We start from the raw sequence: 22,500 nt of genomic DNA on the forward strand, positions 1-22,500 counted from the left end.
TTTTTTCTTTAAATGATAAAGACAGGGGCGCATGGTGGCTTGGTGGTTAGCACGTTCGCCTCACACCTCCAGGGTACTCCGGTTTCCTCCCCCAGTCCAAACACATGCATGGTAGGCTGATTGGCGTGTCTAAAGTGTCCGTAGTGTATGAATGGGTGTGTGAGTGTGTATGTGATTGTGCCCCGCGATGGACTGGCACCCTGTCCAGGGTGTACCCCGCCTTGTGCCCCATGCTCCCTGGGATACGCTCCAGGTTCCCCGTGACCCTGAAGAACGAGTAAGCGGTATAGAAGATGGATGGATGGATGGATGATAAAGACATTGCTGATGGTTCTCACTGCACCCGGTTGTCAACTTTGGTTTATTAAGAGCTCCGATAGCAGTCAATTTTATTTATTAATTTGACATTGAATTATGTGTCATAATCATGGCTTAAATATTACTTTGTAGCCCATTTTTATTTATAAACCTTAAATTATCTTAATTGTAATTAGTCAAGTAATTATTAATGTATGAATTAATAATCAATTAATTATTAATTATATGTATTCAGTGCCCCCGCTGCTCCCTGTGTGTGCAGAGTTAGCATGTTCTCCCGGTGCTGTGGGGGTTTCTCCGGGTACTCCGGGTTCCTCCTCCAGTCCAAACACATGCATGGTAGGCTGATTGGCGTGTCTAAAGTGTCCGTAGTGTATGAATGGGTGTGTGAGTGTGTATGTGATTGTGCCCCGCGATGGACTGGCACCCTGTCCAGGGTGAACCCCGCCTTGTGCCCCATGCTCCCTGGGATAGACTCCAGGTTCCCCGTGACCCTGTAGGATAAGCGGTGTAGAAGATGGATGGATGGATGTATTCAGTGCCATTGCAGAAAACATATTACATCAATTTATTAATTAGTATTAATTAATTTAGTAGCCGGATGTTATATGGCAACAACTGTGCGACATTTAATAAACTAAATGGTATCATTTTTATTAAACCTAAAAGTCTTGACAAAACCTGAGCTCACTCAGTTTGTTATTATATCTGAAACGAATCTGAAATATTGGCGACGTTTCATTAACACATTTGTGCTTTAATTCGTTCTTTACCTTTTCAGACTCTTGTGCTTTTTAAGTTTTTAAATATAGATTAATTTATACTATTCAACATTTCTCCGTCTAGCAGCTAAGCTAGCATGGGGTTAGAATATAAAGCCTAAACAAATCACAGTTTACACATCAGGCTATATTATGATATAATACTGAGTTTAGAAGTCGGGGACCAGAGGATCAACAGCAGCTCGAAGAATTACGTTGTGCATCATATAAAATACATATTCAGTAGAAAAAATTTTAAAAAGAAAAATACCACAAATTTCATAATTTATCAATAATAACTATCAATTCACTTCATAGAACCAGACATTAACTAAAAGAAATTTAAGATATACTGTATAATACATATAAAACATTATATGTGTAAAAGTATTGAAATATTCATATCTTAACTTAGTGTGAATGATACATTTCTGTACGAGAATATATAATAGAATATGGTTATTTACTGTACTGTAAAGAATATGTGTCAATTCCAGTGACACTCATATCTCAAAATACACCTGGGACTAAGGTCCATTCTCATGTAGCTTAGACAGCTGTTAATACAGGTATCTACTGACAGGTCAAAATTGTTTAAAAGAAAAAACACTGTTGAAGTTACAACCCAAATATTCATGTCAATAATAAAACCTTTACTCGTCAGTGTAAAGGTCTGACCCACAGGAATCACTATTAGAGCATCTCAATGAGACATTATAGTCAGCACGTTAGTGAGTGCTGTGGTGGTATCTGAGCGTACAATTTAAATGTACTCAAACACTCCTAAAGTGAATCTACATCTAATGTGATCGCCAGGATTTTCCACACTTTATTTATAAATTATGCCTCAAAAGAAATTTTTTACAGTTCCACAATATTTAAAATAATATTCATACTGGTGATTATGACATCTGAGGGCTACACTTCCCCTTGACCCCAAAACCTGAGTGTACACTCTTGGTTAAAGGTCAAAACATCTTCAGTATGATGATTTCCTTTACAGAAACGGTTGAAGCCCTGGTACCACTTTATTTGGATAGTCCACTTTAGACACTATACTGTACAAACCAGCCGTCTCAAGACAATTATGTACTATAAGCCTATACGCTTTCAACAACACGTCATATATTTAATGAACAGAGTACACATGGGCTGGATTCAAACTTGTGACAGCAACAGGGACAGACTGATAGACTACAGAGTGTTCACTAAAAATCAATAGCCGTAAACTGGACTATCCAAATCAAAAATGGGGACTTGAGTTCCACAGAGACCGTCTTGAGACTAGAGGTGGACTTTGGCAACTCTGGGAATTTGATTCAGACTTCAGCTCAAAGACTTGAGACTTGGCTCAGACTCGCAGCTTAGAAGCTTGAAATTTTGCTCAGATCTGCAGTTCAGAGATGAGATTCGGACTTGCAGCTCAGAGACTTGAAACCAGATTTGGACTTTGGCAACTCTGGGACTTCAGCTCAAAGACTTGAGACTTGACTCAGATTTGCTGCTTAAAACCTTGAGATTTGACTCAGACTTGTAGCTCAAAGGCATGAACTTTGATTCAGATTTGCAGTTCAGAGACTTGAGATGTGATGTAGACTTGCAGTTTAAAGATCTCAGACTTGGCTTAGACTTGCTGCACAGATACTTCAGGCTTGACTCTGACTTACAACTCACAGACGCAAGATTTGACTTAGATTTGCAGCTCAGAGACTTGAGACTTGACTCGGACTTGCTGCGCAGAGACTTGAGACTTGACTCGGACTTGTAACTCAGAGACTTGAAACTTGGCTGAAACTTGCAGCTCAGATTTAAGACACGATTTGCTGCTCAAGGACTTGACACTTGACCCAATCCTGCAGCTCACAGACTTGAGACTTGTGGACTTGACTTGGACTTTTCTAAAGAGTCTTGCATACATCTTCACTCCAAAAAAAAAAATAAATAAATAATCAAGGTAAAAAGGGACACATGGATTCCTTTCATGTAATTTTTTTGTCTTTGTAAAATAAATGTCATGTATGATTGTGTCTGATTTGAATATCAGGCGATTTCAGTAAATCACCAAATAAAATCCTCCACAGTACAGCGCTTGCACGCCTCAACTTACAGCACAGCGCCAAAATAACTTAGCAACCGACTACCACTGAGAACTGGTGTGTGATGATGACTCAAAAATAATTTACATCCTCAAACTTAGACGAACCCCTGATGACTGTGCAGCCATCGAGGTTTCCTGGCACTGAAAGAGGTGATTGGTTGAGAGCTGCTGGAGGGGGCTGGATCAGAACTTGGCCTTGTCCAATCCAATCTTTCTTACACATGGGTGTTGTGTGTCACATCACTGGGTAATGGAGATGACTTTTTGTTGATATTTGTGAAGCTGGTGGAGTGGGTGGTTCTGAGTGAGCTTTCCACTGTATCCGGTCCTCTATATCTGGGTGGAAGAGTCTGACATCGGGACTTGGTTCTGGTGGCTGGGTCCTGGAGTGGAAGTCCTTTTGCAATACTCCCTATCAGCTCAGGTTTGGATGGGGGTCTTGGTAGTACCACTGACTGACTAACTGAAAGATCCGGTCTGGATGGAGGGCGTGGCAATGCTGTTGATTGGCTGATTGAAAGCTCTGGCTTGGAGTGTGACTGTGCCAAGGCTTGCTGGCTGCTTGTCATTTCCGGTTCAGATGGAGAACATGGCAGTGCTTCTGACTGGAGCTCTGTTTTAGAAGATGGTTTGCTGGAAGGATTTTTAGATTGAGGTTGTAAAGGTGCAGTGGGAGTATTTTGTAAGAGCTGACTAATTTCTTGAGGAAAATTCTGGTTGTAATGTACAAAGCTGGTGGAGTGGCTGGTTCTGCTTGAGCTGTCTCCAGGTTGATCCCCTTTCTGTCTGGGTGGAAGGGTTTGGCAGCGGCTCCTGGCCCTAGAGCGTGGATCTCGATTTGGAGGACTGTTTAGATCAAACGTTTGGTAGTGGGACGTGCCTACTGGTTTTACTTGACTCTGAGGAACAGACTGATTTAAATGAGGATCTGATGTGGTAAGAGAATGACAGTCTTTTTCAGGGTTAATCGGCTCACTGGTGGTAGATTCAGGTTCCTCTCTGGGTAGGTTCTCATTGTCTGCAGTCTGTAACTCACTCTCAGTTGTCTGGCTTTGCAGCATGATGCTACAGTCTGGCTCCATCTCTCCGGGTTCCTCCTCTGAGGTGTTGATTGTTATGTTGATGTTGGAAGGACTCTGTGATCGCCGCTGCTGCTTCTCCACCTCCTCGCTAAGGAGAAGATCTAGCAACAGGGCTTTTTCCCGCTTCAGGCAGTCCTTCAAAGAGCGGGGAACATCCGGAATCAACCATGCCACCAGCATACTCAGGAACATTGCCAGGTTCTGAAACACCCACAAAAGCAAAATGTCATCTTGTTGGTGCCAACTATGAAATAATTTCTCAGATAATAAAAATGATCTTATGGTAAATGTATTTAAGCACTTCCTGTTACTGTCACATGAATTTCACCTGCAATGAAAACACGGTAAAGCTGTTCCCTTCCCTTGACCCCACCTCTTCTGTTGAAACGACACTCTTAAAAAAATTGTTTCTCAAGCATTGTTTAATGGTTCTAGCTTTCTAAACATCTCTTTTCTAAATCAGAACCTTCTGTCCAGGTCCGGTTAAGGCCGCTTAGCCTTCTCCAAGACAGACAAATCCTTCTACAGTCGTTAAAAAAGGATTGTCCCTCTGGGGAAACCCTTAAAGATTCTGTGCAGGGTTTTTTTTTTATTTCAGAGACATTTTAGGCATCTTAAAACCATTAACTATCCAAAGAACCTTGGATGAACCTAAAGGAACCCATTTCCCTGAGAATCTAGGGTGCTAGACAGAACCATTATAGATTTTAATTATGCCTTGTGAGTTGCCCTTTACGGAAAAGTCAATTAGATTAGAAACAAACAAAAATGTTTTAATGAGAATATTGTTTGAGAATATAGTATCTTAGAAATGATATGTTCATTACACTTTATTGCACGGACCTGGAAAAAGATGACAAAGGCGAGTCGGGCAGCGAGCACAGACCAGTATTGCTTAGAGAGCTGATATGAGTCAGGAGACCAGGGGGGATCTCGGTAATCTTTATACCTGAAAGAGAAAGAGAAGAAGAGAGGATGCGATTGTCAGTGCTGTGATTAAAGAAAGTCTTTGTGTGATTTTGGGTCTACATGTGCACCTGCAGATACGGAGTTCCCGGTCGAAGTGTGTGCTGTTGGGTGCGGTGCCAGGTTTGAAGTTGCTGGTGTTGAAGTAAGCCAGCGTGTGGTCTATAAATCCATGCATAGTTCCTGTCTCACTGTACAGATACTGATACACCATCCGTGGAATGAACTCTGACGTGAAGGAAATAACAAATGCCTGAGAGAGAAAGAGTTTAAAAAAAGAGTCAATATACAGTCTATGGCCAAAGGTTTGTGGACACCTGATCACACCCGTATGTGCCTGCTGAACATCCCATTCCAGATTTATTCCCCCCGTGTTTGCTGTTATAATGTGCTCCACTCTTCTGGGAAGGCTTTCCACTAGATTTTGGGGCGTGGCTGTGGGGATTTGTGAGTGTGATTTTGGGGCGTGGCTATGCATATTAGTGAGTGTGATTTTGGGGCGTGGCTGTGGGGATTGGGGAGTGTGATTTTGGGGCGTGGCTATGGGTATTAGTGAGTGTGATTTTGGGGTGTGGCTGTGGGCATTGGGGAGTGTGATTTGGGGATTTTGGGGGCGTGGCTGTGGGGATTAGTGAGTGTGATTTTGGGGTTTTGGGGTGTGGCTGTGGGTATTTGTGATCATTCAGCTACAAGAGCATTAGTGAGGTTGAGGTCAGGTGATGTAAGGAGACTTCAGTTCCAGTTCATCCCAAAGGAGTTCAGTGGGGTTGAGGTCAGGGTTCTGTGCAGGACACTCGAGTTCTTCTACCTTCTTCCAACCTTCACACACGTCTTCATGGAGCTTTGTGCACTGTGTGTCGCGCTGGAACAGTGTTTGGGATTCTTAGTTCCAGTGAAGGGGAATTGTATATTGTATTGTAATTGTCTGCGTCCAACTTTCTGTCAACAGTTTGGGGAAGAAGCACATATGGTTGTGATGGTCAGGGGTGCACATACTTTTTGCCATATAGTGTAATATACCTGAACTAATTTAATATATTTCTGTCATTAATTTCAGCTGTGTAATAAAATTGCACCAGACATTTTCTAATTATCAATTAGAAATGAAAATTAATATTAATGAATTATTTTCTAATTATCTAAGTAAAGTATATAATCCCCTGCAGTAACACCAACGAGAATGAAACATAATTCTACTCGGTGATCTACCATTTAAGCATGAACACACTTGTTTACGCGTAATAACTTAGAAAAGGTGCGTGTGTTACACACATTTGTGATAACAGCAAACTTGCTGATGCCACTCAGGATGTTGTACCATATTCCTAAGAAATAAAGAGACAGAGGTTAATCCACGCTCATAAACATGAAAACACACGGCGGGGGTTTCACTTAATGCTCAGAGAAAAACCGAAAGCAAGACATTTACAGCTCAAACGTGTAGAAATGAGACACCCAGTACTTCACCACCACAAAGGGGAATTCAGGTTTAAATAAATGATTTATAACCAAGTCGAAAAGCAACAAGCGCTGTTCATGGACTGTCATGGCAACAGGAAACAAAAACAGGAAACGATTACCATATAAGGCAGTGCAGAGATTATGGAAGATGAAAAGGTAGAGATACTGAATGAGAGAGTTGCTATAAAGACAAATTAAATTCCTACCGATCTCCTTTGCTCTGACGGCATCAGGTCGCCGGATTTCAGTTACAAATTTTGCAGCATCGAGTCGAATCTCAATGACGTTATTGAGCAGAGCAAAGACTGGAGCCAGCGGGAAAGAGGCCACGAAGAGAGTAACAAACCCATACTGGATAACTGCAGAGCAAACAGAAATATAATCAAGTTCAAGGTTCTTTATTTACTTATATATACCTCTTAAATATCTACCTCTTAAATATCTACCTCTTAAATATCTACCACCTCTTAAACATATACCTCTTAAATATCTACCTCTTAAATATATACCTCTTAAACATATACCTCTTAAATATATACCTCTTAAATATCTACCTCTTAAATATATACCTCTTAAACATATACCTCTTAAACATATACCTCTTAAACATATACCTCTTAAATATCTACCTCTTAAATATCTACCTCATAAATATCTACCTCTTAAATATCTACCTCTTAAACATATACCTCTTAAATATATACCTCTTAAATATATACCTCTTAAACATATACCTCTTAAATATCTACCACCTCTTAAATATCTACCTCTTAAATATCTACCTCTTAAACATCTACCTCTTAAATATCTACCTCTTAAACATATACCTCTTAAACATATACCTCTTAAATATCTACCACCTCTTAAATATCTACCTCTTAAATATCTACCTCTTAAACATCTACCTCTTAAATATCTACCTCTTAAACATATACCTCTTAAACATATACCTCTTAAACATATACCTCTTAAATATCTACCTCTTAAATATCTACCTCTTAAATATCTACCTCTTAAACATATACCTCTTAAATATCTACCTCTTAAACATATACCTCTTAAATATCTACCTCTTAAATATATACCTCTTAAATATCTACCTCTTAAACATATACCTCTTAAACATCTACCTCTTAAATATCTACCTCTTAAACATATACCTCTTAAATATCTACCTCTTAAATATATACCTCTTAAATATCTACCTCTTAAACATCTACCTCTTAAACATCTACCTCTTAAACATCTACCTCTTAAATATCTACCTCTTAAATATATACCTCTTAAATATCTACCTCTTAAACATATACCTCTTAAACATCTACCTCTTAAATATCTACCTCTTAAACATATACCTCTTAAATATCTACCTCTTAAATATATACCTCTTAAATATCTACCTCTTAAACATCTACCTCTTAAATATCTACCTCTTAAATATCTACCTCTTAAATATCTACCTCTTAAATATCTACCTCTTAAACATATACCTCTTAAATATCTACCTCTTAAACATATACCTCTTAAATATCTACCTCTTAAATATATACCTCTTAAATATCTACCTCTTAAACATATACCTCTTAAACATCTACCTCTTAAATATCTACCTCTTAAACATATACCTCTTAAATATCTACCTCTTAAATATATACCTCTTAAATATCTACCTCTTAAACATATACCTCTTAAATATCTACCTCTTAAATATCTACCTCTTAAATATCTACCTATATAAAATCTCGACCCAAACAGCAGCCCCCTTTACCTTATCAAACAGCGGATATATAATTAAAGATGATTAAAGTGGCACTAAGTGACAAAAGCTGATGGCAACATGCCAGTTGTAATTAAAAGTCGATTCAGATCCACTCACTCATTTCCATATACTCCGGGCTCAGACCCTCAAATGGCTCCAGCTGGTAATCCAAGTCCCAGCGGTACCGTGGCCGATTCGGATCCTTGTCCTTCTTCTTCTTCTTCTCCTCCCCTCCTTCTTTCTCCTCTTTATATTTACGATACATTTTCTTCAGCTTTCTTAAGCGACGCAGAGAAAAATCATATAAGTGGCGTCATCGATATGTCCGTTTTGCTGCCCTGATTTCATACAAATTTCTGTGCATCAAAAAATTTCCAAAACACATCTTGTCAGTTTTGTGTGTTTGCTTGGAGGAATACGTAATTTCTTGTAAAATACTGTAAAATACTGGGTGGAGTCCATCTGCAGTGTGAACGTCTCTCTGGGAACAGAGCCTGGGTAAATTAACGTGACCGAAGGGCAAGTATTACATTTGCAGAAGCTCATCTCTGATATTTGAAAGCAACACAAGAGCATTTAACTCACAATAACGAGAAAGTTTCTTGAAGGATTATTTATATAGGTGTCCTGAACATTATCAGATGATCCTCACTGCCGTTAATCTACATTACACTCTGAGCATAATGACTCAAACATAACATACGCCACTGTGCCACCTGACATTCATTAATACATCACGATTGTTTTCTTCTCCTGTTTTGCATGTGATGTAATTTATGCATTAATTCTTTGTGATGGATTATTAACTACACTAGGAACTACTAGGATCTATTAACTACACACACACACACACACACAATTTATTTATAATTTATTATACTGTACAAGCAAATTAGTGTGTTTGTGTGCGTGTGAAACTCACGGGATGGCGATCTCAAACACATTGTTCTGGATGAGCTGCTTCCCTAACATGATCATACCAAGCTGAATACACACTTCAATCAGGCAACCTGATGGAGCGCACTGAAACACACACACACACACACACACACATACACACACATACACACACACACGTTCATCCTACCAGTCCATGCACCCAGGAAACAGCACAGGCAGCGTGTAGTATAAAATGCTTTTTTTATCTCTTACCTCCTCCATGCGGAAATCTTTAAAGACGTACACGTAGTCACCTGGACGGCCTGCAAACCTGAATTCACCCGGAAGAGTTTTAGTCTACTGTACAAGTGAAAGGCTTCGTACTGTTTACTATAATACACTTAGACATTACACAGTTAATCTCTTCAAACCTGCGGAAGTGTGTGTGCTCTGCAGCAGTGTGTGTGTACGTAGGAATAAAGGACTCTGACTGACCTGCCCTTAAAGAACGCCACGTAGAAGACCGGTGCGAAAGCGTTCATGCTCTTGAGCAGAAAAGTCTTCAGGATCAGGTGTTCCTCAAACGTTGCTTCAGTCTTCGGAATCTCTGCAATCCCACAAACCCCACAGGACTATGTTTTCATCACGTCTTGTCATTTCTGTATCCCTCGTTTTCTCTCACTCATCACACTAAACTGGACCTGTCGCTATCTGCACGAACGTGTTACACACACTGACTGACCTAGCTCTGTGATCCAGGCTGCCACTGCGCCATAGATCTCATCCAGCACCAAAACCACAAGCAGGTTGATGATGACCGCTGTGGTTGTCACGGTAACACGCACATTGGCCTTGGCCTCGTGGTCAGGGTTCATCGACATCACTGCGAAAACGATGATGCGGTACAGAATGACACCAGACACCGCCGACAGTGTGACACCCACCTACACACACACACACACACACACACACACACACACAGAACAGCAGGATGAGAGTGTATGGTCAGTCAGTGATAAATTGACGTTCATACATTCACTAATATTAACAGTATTACTGACCATTAGGAGGATGGAGGAAATGTTGATGCAGCATCCCGGCAGCCGGTCTCTCCATGTCAGAGATTCTGAAGCAAACTATAAAAATATATTACTATACACATACACAATATTACACGTATTACGATGCTCAAGCTGTAAAATATTTTAGGTTTTATATAACGAGTACGAGTTTGAAGTGTTAGTTATGAACAACCATTGAAACTGGAGCTATTCTATTTTTGTCAGAAATGCAGCCAGTACGCTAATGTAATACCCTGATAAATTCAACCTAATGTAATAAAATAGTAAAACCATCCACCGGTATCATAAGACCAAATGCAAGTGCAACGTCTAGCCAGGACTCTTCTCCTCCAGACGGCCAGAGGGCGCCCTCCCCTGAATTCTGAATAACTTCCTCAGTTGTACTTACTACTTCCTGTTGAAGTGCTATAAAAAGCACATGGCCCTGACTCTCAGTCAGTACGTTTACATGGACGGCAATAATCCGATATTAACCCGATTAAGACGATACTCTGATTAAGAAACTAGCATGTAAACAGAGATTACTGATGACCTTAATCTGATTAAAGTCACACTCGAAGTAAACACGATTGGAATTAAGACGTGTGGAGTATTCCTGTTTTTATCCACGTGTGTTACAGACGTGTACACACCTTACCCACACTATTGTCTTATTCAGAATAAGGTCAATAATTAGATTATTGTTGTCTGTGTAAACGATTGTGAAGTTTTACAGTTTGCGTTGTTGAATCCAGTGCGTTCTGAGCGGTGTATTGTTGGACAGCTTCTCTGTCTTTCACTTGTTTTTTACCTAAACTCATGCACATGAATCCTTACTCTGTTTCTGAGCTGTTACACGACCACTGTTGTATTTCCAATGAAATTCTTTAAATAGAGGAATAATTGAAATATTTACTGTAGTTAAATCACATGGCAGGTGGGGGGCGGGGTTAGCAGCATCTCATTGTCCCTTTACACTCCACTGTTCTCCATCAGATCCCATTGTATCCTAAACACACTCACTCATATTCCGCATGTGTCTGTGATTAGAGGACTTGATCCTGATCTGACTTTAATCCCACATGATCTATTGTGTGAAATACCCACAAGGTCTAATCTGCTTTCTGTGTGTGTGTGTGTGTGTGTGTGTGTGTGTTTGTTTTACTTGTGTAGGTGCAATTCTGTCATTGCTGTTATAGACTTAATAATAAAACTCTTTTAATAAAACTTTGAACTTTTTTTTAAACCCTAACCCCAATCCTGTATTCGGTGATCCAGAAGGGTGGAATGGAAGCGGCACAAACAACATGAGCAGGGTTGAAGCTGACAAGAGTTCCAAGTAGAACCGTGTTTGGTAGCTAAGCGTGTAGATGAGAATAAAGACAGTGTGGGGCGTGGTGAGGAAGTGAGACTGTAGTGAAGTCAGTACACAGTGTAGTGTATCCAAAGACATCATCCTCATAAACCCCACCCTCTCCCTCATATAAGCTGATTAGCTCGCTCTCTCTCTCTCTCTCTCTCTCTCTCTCTCACCAGTGGTTGTCCTCCTTTTGCAGATAGCAACATCTCTCTGCCAATGTCACATGACCTCTCATCCGACTGCAAAACAGCAGAGGTTAATCATACACACACATATCCATTGCATGCCATTATTTCCAATTACAAACCACATTACATCCCATCACATCCCATTACATCCCATTACATCCCAGTGTATCCCATCACATCCCATTACATCCTATTACATCCCAGTGTATCCCATCACATCCCATCACATCCCAGTGTATCCCATTACATCCCATTACATCCCAGTGTATCCCATTACATCCCATTACATCCCAGTGTATCCCATTACATCCCATTACATCCCAGTGTATCCCATTACATCCCAGTGTATCCCATCACATCCCATCACATCCCATTACATCCCATTACATCCCAATGTATCCTATTGCATTCCATTCTATCTCTCTCTCCTAAACACACACACACACACACACACACACACACTGCTGTATAATGCTCACATAAAGAACAGAACTCATCATCATTGTCTGTACCTCGTCTTTCTTTTTGTTTTTGCTCTTTTTCTGTCGCTTCTGAAGGAGGAAATCCTCATACGCGGGTCGCAGCTCGTCCTGACAAGAACAACAACAATCATGAGTTCAAAGATAAATAAAATACTGCTAAAATGTTTTTGTTTTTTTTTATTTAAATAATCGATCCAGTCTGTTTCTCTTCCGTCTAAACTGATTTTCATGTGCAAAATTTAGATACACAAGAAAGTCCTGAAAATAGCTCGAGTAAAAAATGTATTTGTTTATTATAATTATGGCGCATTAATCCAGTGAATATGTTTCGGGGGGAAAAAAAAACACTTTTAATCATGTAATTCTTTCACAAGCAAAACCATCACATGGATCAAATGTGCATAATTCACTGTAAAGTTTTTGTCTAACCAAACCCACACATCAGCCACGGAGCGCTCACAGTACAGAAATCCCAATCCCAAATTAAATATAAGAGAAAAATATTCTTACTTCAGCTCTGTGCTGTATTTCAGCATTTAAAGAAGGGACAGAAAATGAAGATAATTCAGTGTGTAAATAACTATACTGAGTGTTTAAGCAGAATACAGTACCATCACTACACACACACACACACACACACACACACACACTTGACTCTGGTGTTTAATGTGCTCCAGAAAACATACAAGTGTTAATTCAGTGAAATATTGTCGTGGTGATTAGGATGCCCAGACCCTCACCTCCTCGTCCTCGACGTCGGTGAGATCCCAGCTGTGCTGCAGACACCGCTGTCTCCTCTTCCAGTGCTCCAGAAACACAGCCCCTACACACACATAAACACACACACACACACACACACACACACACACACACATATAGATATAAACACAACCCCCCTCCTGCCCCACACCTCATTTTACTCCCTTTAAAAAGAGGGAATTCTGATGAAGAAATGAAATGTGAGTGAATCCTGCAACAGACGCAAAGATAAGATCGAGAAATCTTCCTCAAGACCGAGAAAAATTCAAAGCCTAGTTTCATTGCTCTGGATCTCTAAAGCCTGATTTGAAGAATGCAGTGTGTGTAACATCGTTTTAAACTAAACATCTGGTTGCTATAAAATAAATGTATTTGTCTTCTGTATTTTGCTTTAAGGGTACACAAACTTTTGCACTCAACTATAAGTGCATTAGTGTGATTTCTCTAACTCAGCTGTTCTACTGACTGCACTGATCTCAGATCAGCAACTGGAGCCTAATCTGTGTCTCGACTTGTGTACAACTCAGTCGGGTATTAATACTATTAGTACCGTTAGTATTAGCAGAAGGGGCGGGGTTATTAAGGGGGTGGAGCCATCAGACTGCTAACGCAGCCACAAATTAGGGACGAAAAGGATTTTAGATGAGTGGCTGTACCTTTATGGCCAGGGTATTAAATATGACAGTTTTCATAAGACCCAGATTAGCATGTAGCAGCTAGCGCATGTAGCAGGGAAAAAAGATCAGGTGTGGCTCTCTCCAAAATGGGTGATCACACGTCATATCTGTCCATCCTATAGTGTATGAGCCATTAGGGGAAGAAGGGCGGGTCATCCACAGGTGGGCAAATAACAGAGAAGTACGGACATTTTCTCGCCAGACTTTGTGCGTTTATTTTGCAGCTGTAGCAGAGAGTGCGAGTTTTTTCTGTGTGATATTCCCTTATGTGTTCAGTTTTCAGTAAACTCACTGCTTTCACGAGCTCAACGTCATTCCGCGCGTTCCTTCCCAAAAAACACCATAAAGACAGAAAGCGGGTTACACGCACACTTGATTTCCAGACATCAGGTGACTTTGACTGCAGATTAAGTGTGAGTTTAATGAATTTTTATCGGGTCTCACGTACGCAGCGATGACCCGGAGCGTCCATTATGACAGAGCCCCATGGGGATTTTTGATGAGGGTAACCTGAGTGAGCGTACGCACCCCAGAGGCACATGAAGATGGCGAAGGCGACGGTGGCGTGGTTGTCGAACAGATAGCTGGCCCGTGCTGTGCTGCACATGCTGCTCAACTGCCAATAATCACACACTCCATCACACAGAGGACACATGGTGAAGTTCAGATGCTTATCACACATCTCCTGACTGAGAGAGAGACCAACAGAGGGGATTCATTCAGAAATATCTACGGGTTTGGTTCTTTAAAGCACGTTCTGACACACAGAGAACCGAAGAACCGATGAGAGAGAGCGGGAGAAACCTGGGCACGTTCGTATCGACGGTCATCCAACCGTACAGGAACACCACAATCCCCATCGCTGAGGCGGGGATGAGCAGCTGCGTGTAAACTCCCAACCAGGCGAAGTACAGACCGATCTTCTCCCCAAAGTACTTCCTCCAGGGGTACACACACACACGCACACGCACACACACACGCACGCACACACACACGCACACACGCACGCACACACGCACACGCACACATTTAGAAACAGATTTACACTCTTATAAAAAGTAAAACCTTTAAGGGTTCTTATTTGTCCCTCTGAGGGAATCCTTATAACTGCTGAAATGGTTAGGAACCCTTAATTATCCAACGAACCCTTAAAGAACCCTCAAAGAACCTTTTTTTCTAAGTACCTGAGATGTTCTAGGTCTTATGAAGTTCTACGCTGAACTTTCTGTTGTAGGGTTCTACCTGGAGCATTTGAGAGTTCTCCCAGAGGATCAAGCCAAATAAACCTTTAACCTAGATTTAATCTCCTGTTAGAGGTTAATCTTACCACAACCCCAATTCCAAAAAAGTTGGGACAGTCAGGAAAATGCTAATAAAAACAAAGAGGAGTGATGTGTAAATGTACTTTGACTTGTATTTAAATAAAAAAAACGTATAAAGACGAGGTATTTGATGTTTTATCTAATCAGCTGCACAGTTTTTTGAAGATAAACGTTTCATTTGAAATTGATACATTCAACACGTTGCAAAAAAATGGTGACAGGAGCAGTTTAGGACTAATAGCGGTGTGAGAAGTTGAAATAAGAAGGTGATGTGAAGCAGGTGAGGTGATCGTCTAATCATAGTGTATAAGGAGCCTCCAAAAAAGGCCGAGTCCTTCAAGAGCGAGGACGGGTCGAGGCTCGCTGATCTGTTAACAGATGCGTCAGCGAATAATCCCACACTTTGAGAAGAACGTTCCCCAAAGACAAATCGGGAGGATTTTGAGCGTTTCACCTTCTACAGGTGCGGGTATAATTTAGGTGCGCAATATAATTAAAAGATTCAGGGAATCCGGTCAAATCTCGGTGCGTAAAGGGCGGGGCCGAAAATCACTTCTGAATGCGCGTGATCTCCGATCCCTCAGACGTCACCGTCTTAAAAACCGTCACGAGTCTGTAATGGAGATCCTGACATGAGCTCGGGAATACTGCGGTAAACCTTTGTCAGTCGACACCATTCGCCACTGCATCCACAGATGCAAGTTAAGACTTTACTATGCAAGGCAGAAGCCATACATCAACACTGTCCAGAAGCTCCGCCCACTTCTCTGGGCTCGGTCTCATCTGAGATGGACAGTAGCACAGTGGAATCGTGTTTCGTGATCCGACGAGTCGACGTTTCAAATAGTTTTGGACGAAACAGCCGTCGTGTTCTCCGGGCCGAAGAGGAAAAGGACCGTCCGAGCTGTTATCAGCGTCAGGTCCAAAAGCCAGTGTCTGTCATGGTATGGGGGCGTGTCAGTGCCCATGGTATGGGGGCGTGTCAGTGCACATGGTATGGGTAACCTACACATCTGTGAGGGCAGCATTAATGCAGAAAGATATGTACACATTTTGGAGCAACATACGTTGCCATCCAGAGCAGGACAACGCCGGACCACATTCTGTCCGGATTACAAGCGCATGGTTGCGTAAGCAGAGAGTGCGGGTGCGAGCATGGCCTGCTGCAGTCCTGACCTGTCTCCCATTGAGAACATGTGGCACATTATGAAGCGCAAAATAAGGCTTCCACTTGCTAAACTTAACCAAACATTACATTTTCCATACTGACCCAACTGTTTTGGAATTGCGGGTTGTAATGTTTATAATAATCATAATAATTATTATTGCTTCGGTCTTTAAACTCTAAAACCCTTGAGGGTTCTGTGATCGTCCCTGAAAGTTTCTATAACCAAAGTTTTGCTCTATAGCTTCTAGATATTAAGAAGAAAATAATGAGCAATAAATTGAAGTTGGTACTGCACACTTACCCTGTTAATACACACACTCATGGGGTTCCTCACAGGTTCTTTGGATAATTAAGGCTTATTAGCTTCAACTTGGAAGTCTTTCTTATTGTATAATTGATTTACAGAGAGTGATGTGTCTAGAGGTTTTCGTACCTGATGAGGTTGACTGGCTGATACTTGAAGAAAACTCCGTAATTGGCCCATTCATCATGTAACAACTGAGGAAACACACACACACACACACACACACACATAAGCTGTTTTATCAAACAAGTAAAGATGTATCTAAGCTCCACCCCCAATCATCAGATGTCCAATCAGAGTGGAGTTCAGAGCTCACCTGTCTGTCATTGCGAAGCTCCTTAACATCGGAGATAAAGTCTCCCTGCAGAAACGACAGCTCAGCATTCATCCTGCACTCCTCGTACACTTATAGACTTAATACTGCACACTTATGGACATTTCTATTTAAAAATACCAAATGTTATACTGACTGAATAATGAAAACATGTAGTAGCATATAGGGGGCGCTAATAGCATTCTGCTGTCCAGATTTATATTCACTCTCATTACTGCACACCTTTAATGTTCATTTTCAGTGTAGTTACTGAATAAGTCATATTCATCACCGAATAAAATGCTTTTAGATCAAATAACTGAATAATAACCTGGACTTTAAAGGGTTAAGTAAGAAATAACACACAGTGGATCATGCTGTTATAGAACATTAATCCACACCGGGTCATGTGATACCGGGTCACGTGATACCGGGTCATGTGATACCGACTGACATGAAGCGGAGTTTCTGTTCATTAACAGCACAGAGTGTTTTATTCCTCTTACACCACAGCAATTTACCAACAATCACACTTTTTTAAATTAATTAACAAACAACACGCCATACATTTCTTCCATTTATAATCGACTCTGATGTTGACGTTTTGCTACATCACCTCCTCAGTTACAGCATTAATCATCAAGTGGAAATGTAACTACGTTAGGAATAGTTCATTATTTAGCTGTTTTTATAACGTTATATATATAAAATGTATTATTAAGTCATTAAATTACAACTCACATCATGTAAAGGAAACGCTGCGTCGTAAACACCTTTCGCAAGTAACGACGCAATTCCTGAGGCGTAAACAAAATGATTAATAAGCACATTTACGGGGATAATTTAGGAACAACATCTACAGTACTTCCACACCGCTCATGCCTGGAAAAGACAAATAAAGTCTAAATTCTCTCTCAATGAATTATTAAACACAAATGTACTGTAAATGCTGAGAGTTTACCCATAGTGTGACACGACTGAGTACACGCCGTGCGTCTCAGGATCTCAAACACCTGCAAACACCACGGGAACATAAAGACCTTTAGAATTGTGTGGCGAAAACTTCGAGCTAACGTTAATGCTAATTTTCTCCCAAACACAGAAGCTCACAATTCTCCCTCGCGTCGCAGTGTCGAAGAGCGTGCTCCTCGACTTGATGTCAAACCTAAAAACACAAGAGTTAAGAAGGTGAAAGTGGTTGTAATTGTGTGTGTGTGTGTGTGTGTGTGTGTGTGTGTGTGTGTGTGTGTGTGTGCACTTACAAGTGTAGTTTTTCTCTGTTGAAGGGGAGTGACAGGACTCGTGTGTGGGGGTTTTTTTGGGGATCCGGGACTCCCGGCTGGAACGGCTGATTTATTTTCTCCCAAAGCGAACTCAGAACTCCAGCGAGTCCTGTTTTCTCCTTCAGCTCATAAATCTATGAATCCAAAGAGAGCAAAAGACACGGAGGAGGAGAAACGCCATTTATATGTCGTCTGATCATTCCTCAAATAAGCGTCCTCTCTTCCTCTCTCTTCCTGAGCGTCTGATCAAACTGACTCTCCCTCACTTCCTGTGTTAGTGGTCCACTCCTCACTAACTCATCCTCACTGTCATAACCAACTCCGTCCTCTGAGCACTGAACATTTCCATCTGTTCTGTACAAAGGAAACGTAAAACATACTACAGTTTAAGAATTATTTTATACATTTGAAGCTGCATAAAATAAAAGTGGGATACTACAGTATATAATGAAATCAAAGAGAGAGAGACAGAGAGAGAGAGAGAGAGAGAGACACAGAGAGAGAGAGAGAGAGAGAGAGAGAGAGAGATGTGGGTGAAAAATAAACTGGAACTCACTCTTTTGGTAGGAACTTTGATCTTAAGAAGTTCTGCCTCACGACTTAGCACAGACCAGGGGACATGGAGACGTGTAAAACGTACTGTCTTCATCTGAGAGAGAGAGAGAGAGCGAGAGAGTGAGAGAGAGAGAGAGAGTGAGAGAGAGCGAGAGAGAGAGAGAGAGAGAGAGCAAGAAAGAATAAGAGAGAGAGAGCGAGAAGGAGAGAGAGAGCGAGAGAGAGAGCAAGCGAGAGAGAGAGAGCGGGAGAGAGAGAGAGAGAGCAAGAGAGAGCAAGAGTGAGAGAGAGAGCGAGAGGGAGAGAGAGAAAGAGAGAGAGTGAGAGAGAGAGCGAGAGAGAGCAAGAGAGAGAGCGCGAGAGAGAGAGAGAGAGAGGGAGCGCGAGAGAGAGAGATAATTGATATATTTATGTAAATGAGATCGTTAGCTGCAATCAGACACATTGAGGAACACCATTAACAGCGTTGTCATGGTTACAGATTTTGCTTTCCTATTTGAGCACAAACAGAGACAGAGAGAAAGCAGCAACATTTAACATGTAATCTTTACAGGATCATCGTGTCCTGGTCTCTTCTGTCTCAGATTAAATACAGCACGGGTAAAATGGCATGTATTACAGATGTGGTAGCTCAGAGGCTGTGACACTGGATTACTGATCAGAAGGTCATGAGTTCAAATCCCAGCACTGCTGAGCTGCTACTGCGGGGCCCCAACCCTCAAGTGCTCAGCTGTATAAACGAGATAAACGTACGTTGCTCCGGATAACGGCGTCTGCCACATGCCGTAAATGTGGATCGAGCACTAAGCGAAAGGATTTTTACACACACACACACACACACACACACACACACACCCCTCTGGCTATGAGGATAAGCAGTAAATCTGTTTATTTTTTTGTTTGGATGCAGAGGATTTAATCCAACACCACAGGCAGAGAAATAAACCATTTCTAGATCTATATCAATTTCTTACACACACATACACACACACACACACATTAACATACACACCTCTCCATCTCGTTCGATCTCCAGACCCTGCTCCTGCAGCCCTCGCTCAAACTCCTCCCTGATCAGGGCTTTTTCTCCTTCTCCTGGCCCAGGAGCCACGTCCACTTCCAGCTCCACCTCCGCAGGTTCGGCCTGTGTGTCTGTGTGAAGAGGGGCGGGACTCTCGGGCGAAAGGTTGCCATTGGTGATGATGGAAAGGCGTCTCTTGCAGTGATACACAAGCACATAATCAACTCTCCTTCGGCCATCAGCGAAACACACGCCTCCTCTTGGACATGGGCGGGGCTTATCCTAACACAACACACACTGATTATACCGGAGGATTTTAAATAGAGTAGATTATTTCAGTTTATTTCTGGTGTATGCTTATTTCTCAAGAATAAAATCACTTCTCTACAGCAGATCAAATTTTTAATAAAAATATCTTCATCTTAAAACGTGAGTGTGAATAATTTGAGCTCCCCCTGCTGGCTGTGAGGTGAACAGCAGCAGGAACACAGACTTCAGCCAGTTTAAAACTCTAGCTGCTGTTTTTGTTTAGGGAGAAAGTCTAGAGCGGAGAGGGGGGTGGAGCTAATTTCAGAGCTGGAAACGGAAGTAAACACTGCAAATCAACTGCTCGAGAATCAGAGAGTAGTTTGAAATTGTTGGACTCTTACTTGACTCTCTGAACACTTTTAAACTTTATGATAGGGCTTAAATGCAGGAGTGAGAGTGAAGTGAAATGAACCCTCATTGTTATTTTCATGATAAGAGGTTCAGAGAGAGCACTAATGGGTATAGTTACTCGAGGATCAAGAGTAAGAAAATTTGGCTTACAGCAGGGCAAAAATCTAGTGAGTGATAATGTAGTGAGCAAAAGGAAATATTAAAGTTGAAGTATGTTGCGGTGTATTGAGGTGAAACGACTGTATGGTGAGATACACCTTAAATGAAAGTCCGCAACAGTGACGCAATTTTGTGTGAATTATACTTTGATGTGATTTACAGGGTACAGGTAAATACAACCCTTAGGGACTCTCTGGATTAACACTTAAAGGTTCTATGGGGAATATTCTGTAGGGGCATCCAATTAGAACCAATTTAGGAAGAAAGGAACTGTTGAGGAACTTTTGTTAAGACCATACAGTCACTGCCAGGAGTCTTACAAGTGCCTTCAATGTGTTCTTTGAATAAGGAGTGTAATTTCAATAAGAACCAAAAAAAAACCCCAAACAAACAAACAAACAAACATGCACGCACCGATTCCCCAGCAGGTTTTCCTGCATCATCTCGGCTTGTGGCTTTCTCGTGGCTGATTTCAGAAATGTCTCGGGCGAGACTGCGAAGTTTTTCACTATGAATAAATGAAGATTCACTCACAGCTGTAGTTACTGGCATACGTTCTGGAGCTCCATTCCATGTCTCTGAGGAAAGAATTAGAGAGAGAGAGAGAGTGTGTGTGTGTGTGTGTGTGTGTGTGTGTGTGTGTGTGTGTGTGTGTGTGTGTGAGAAAGAGAGAGAGAGAGAGAGAGAGAGAGAGAGAGAGAGAGAGAGAGAGAGAGACAGACAGACAGACAGACAGACAGAGAAAGGCTAATTGGTGGTGTTGTGGTTCAGCACCATGGACAGGTACATCATATAAATATCTATCACATGATCACACGCTCCTTTACACAGGTCATGGCATTATTACACACACACGCACACACACTCACACACACACACTCACACACACCCCTAACTGACAGAGTCACAGGTAAACAGACACTAAGAACGCGCTAAGCGCCTTTATGTCCTCTGGCAGCTTTTTATTAGAAACCCAGCGGAGTTTAATGGCGTTTCAGAAACATTTACAATCCCAAACACGCCACAAATCCAGAATACTGAACATATCTCCGAGTAAAGGTGTAGTATAAGCCGAGGTTGCGTGACGCATGAGAGTGGAGCCTGAAATAGCTCAGCTTAGCGCACTGGCCGCTAATTACAGCACAACCCCGTCCACCATCACAGCGGCTGCTTAAAGCCACTCGGCCGGGAATGTCGCCACAGATCACCGCCACCAGATCCACACCAACCCGCCGCCACGGGGAACAAAAGCGCAGCATATTTCTGTTAAACACACTTCCACGAGCGCTTCAGGAGAGTGTGTGATTATGTGTGATTAGAGCAGGTGTCACTGAGCTACAGCGCGCGCGCACGCACACACGCACACACACACACACACACACACACGCAGCACATTCTAAAATGATATATAACACATCTCATTCATGTGATTGGGGGTCAACAATTTTCCGAGCGCAAAAATATATACATAAATAAATGAAACAACAACAACAACAACAACAACAACAACCCGCACACCGCGCGCCATGCGCGCTCCCGTTCAATCCGTTGTGTAAAATCACAGCGACACCGACGCTGTAAACTGGACTCACCTGAGACAGACCTGAGAAAGGACATGGTTTCTCCGGGAAAGCGCGTCGGGTGTCTGAGCCGCGCGCTGTGATGGAGGACAATCCGCGCGTGGGCTCCGTGCAGAGGCTTAACGCGACCGCTCTTCCCGTTAATTCCGCGCGCACGCAGCTTCAGGCTTTACGGTCACCCAGAGAAACTTTGTACAGGAGACCGAGCACAGTGACACAACCGGCTCAAAACCGTTCACACACTCACCCTTTACCGCTGTGTGTCGGTTATTTATGTCATCAGT

General features: G+C 41.8%; 1 protein-coding gene across 1 annotated transcript; it reads right to left on the minus strand.

Moving 5' to 3' along the window:
* Positions 1 to 3,273: 3,273 nt before the first annotated feature.
* On the minus strand, positions 3,274 to 21,895 carry LOC128607174 (anoctamin-1). The gene is made up of 27 exons (XM_053623864.1): positions 21,645 to 21,895; positions 21,051 to 21,336; positions 19,809 to 20,099; positions 18,798 to 18,890; positions 18,221 to 18,375; positions 18,069 to 18,123; positions 17,920 to 17,971; positions 17,700 to 17,755; positions 16,962 to 17,006; positions 16,775 to 16,839; positions 14,656 to 14,790; positions 14,380 to 14,540; positions 13,156 to 13,238; positions 12,926 to 12,937; positions 12,446 to 12,523; positions 11,919 to 11,984; positions 10,386 to 10,460; positions 10,067 to 10,268; positions 9,820 to 9,931; positions 9,598 to 9,655; positions 9,368 to 9,468; positions 8,563 to 8,723; positions 6,893 to 7,045; positions 6,498 to 6,550; positions 5,297 to 5,478; positions 5,103 to 5,208; positions 3,274 to 4,460 (listed from the first exon to the last, which is right to left on the minus strand). The coding sequence occupies exons 1-27, from the start codon at positions 21,893 to 21,895 to the stop codon at positions 3,393 to 3,395; spliced, it is 4,155 nt and encodes a 1,384-aa protein (XP_053479839.1). The 3' UTR covers positions 3,274 to 3,392.
* Between the last annotated feature and the right edge of the window lie 605 nt (positions 21,896 to 22,500).

This window comes from Ictalurus furcatus, chromosome 4, assembly GCF_023375685.1.
Source record: "Ictalurus furcatus strain D&B chromosome 4, Billie_1.0, whole genome shotgun sequence".
Lineage (NCBI taxonomy): Eukaryota > Metazoa > Chordata > Actinopteri > Siluriformes > Ictaluridae > Ictalurus > Ictalurus furcatus.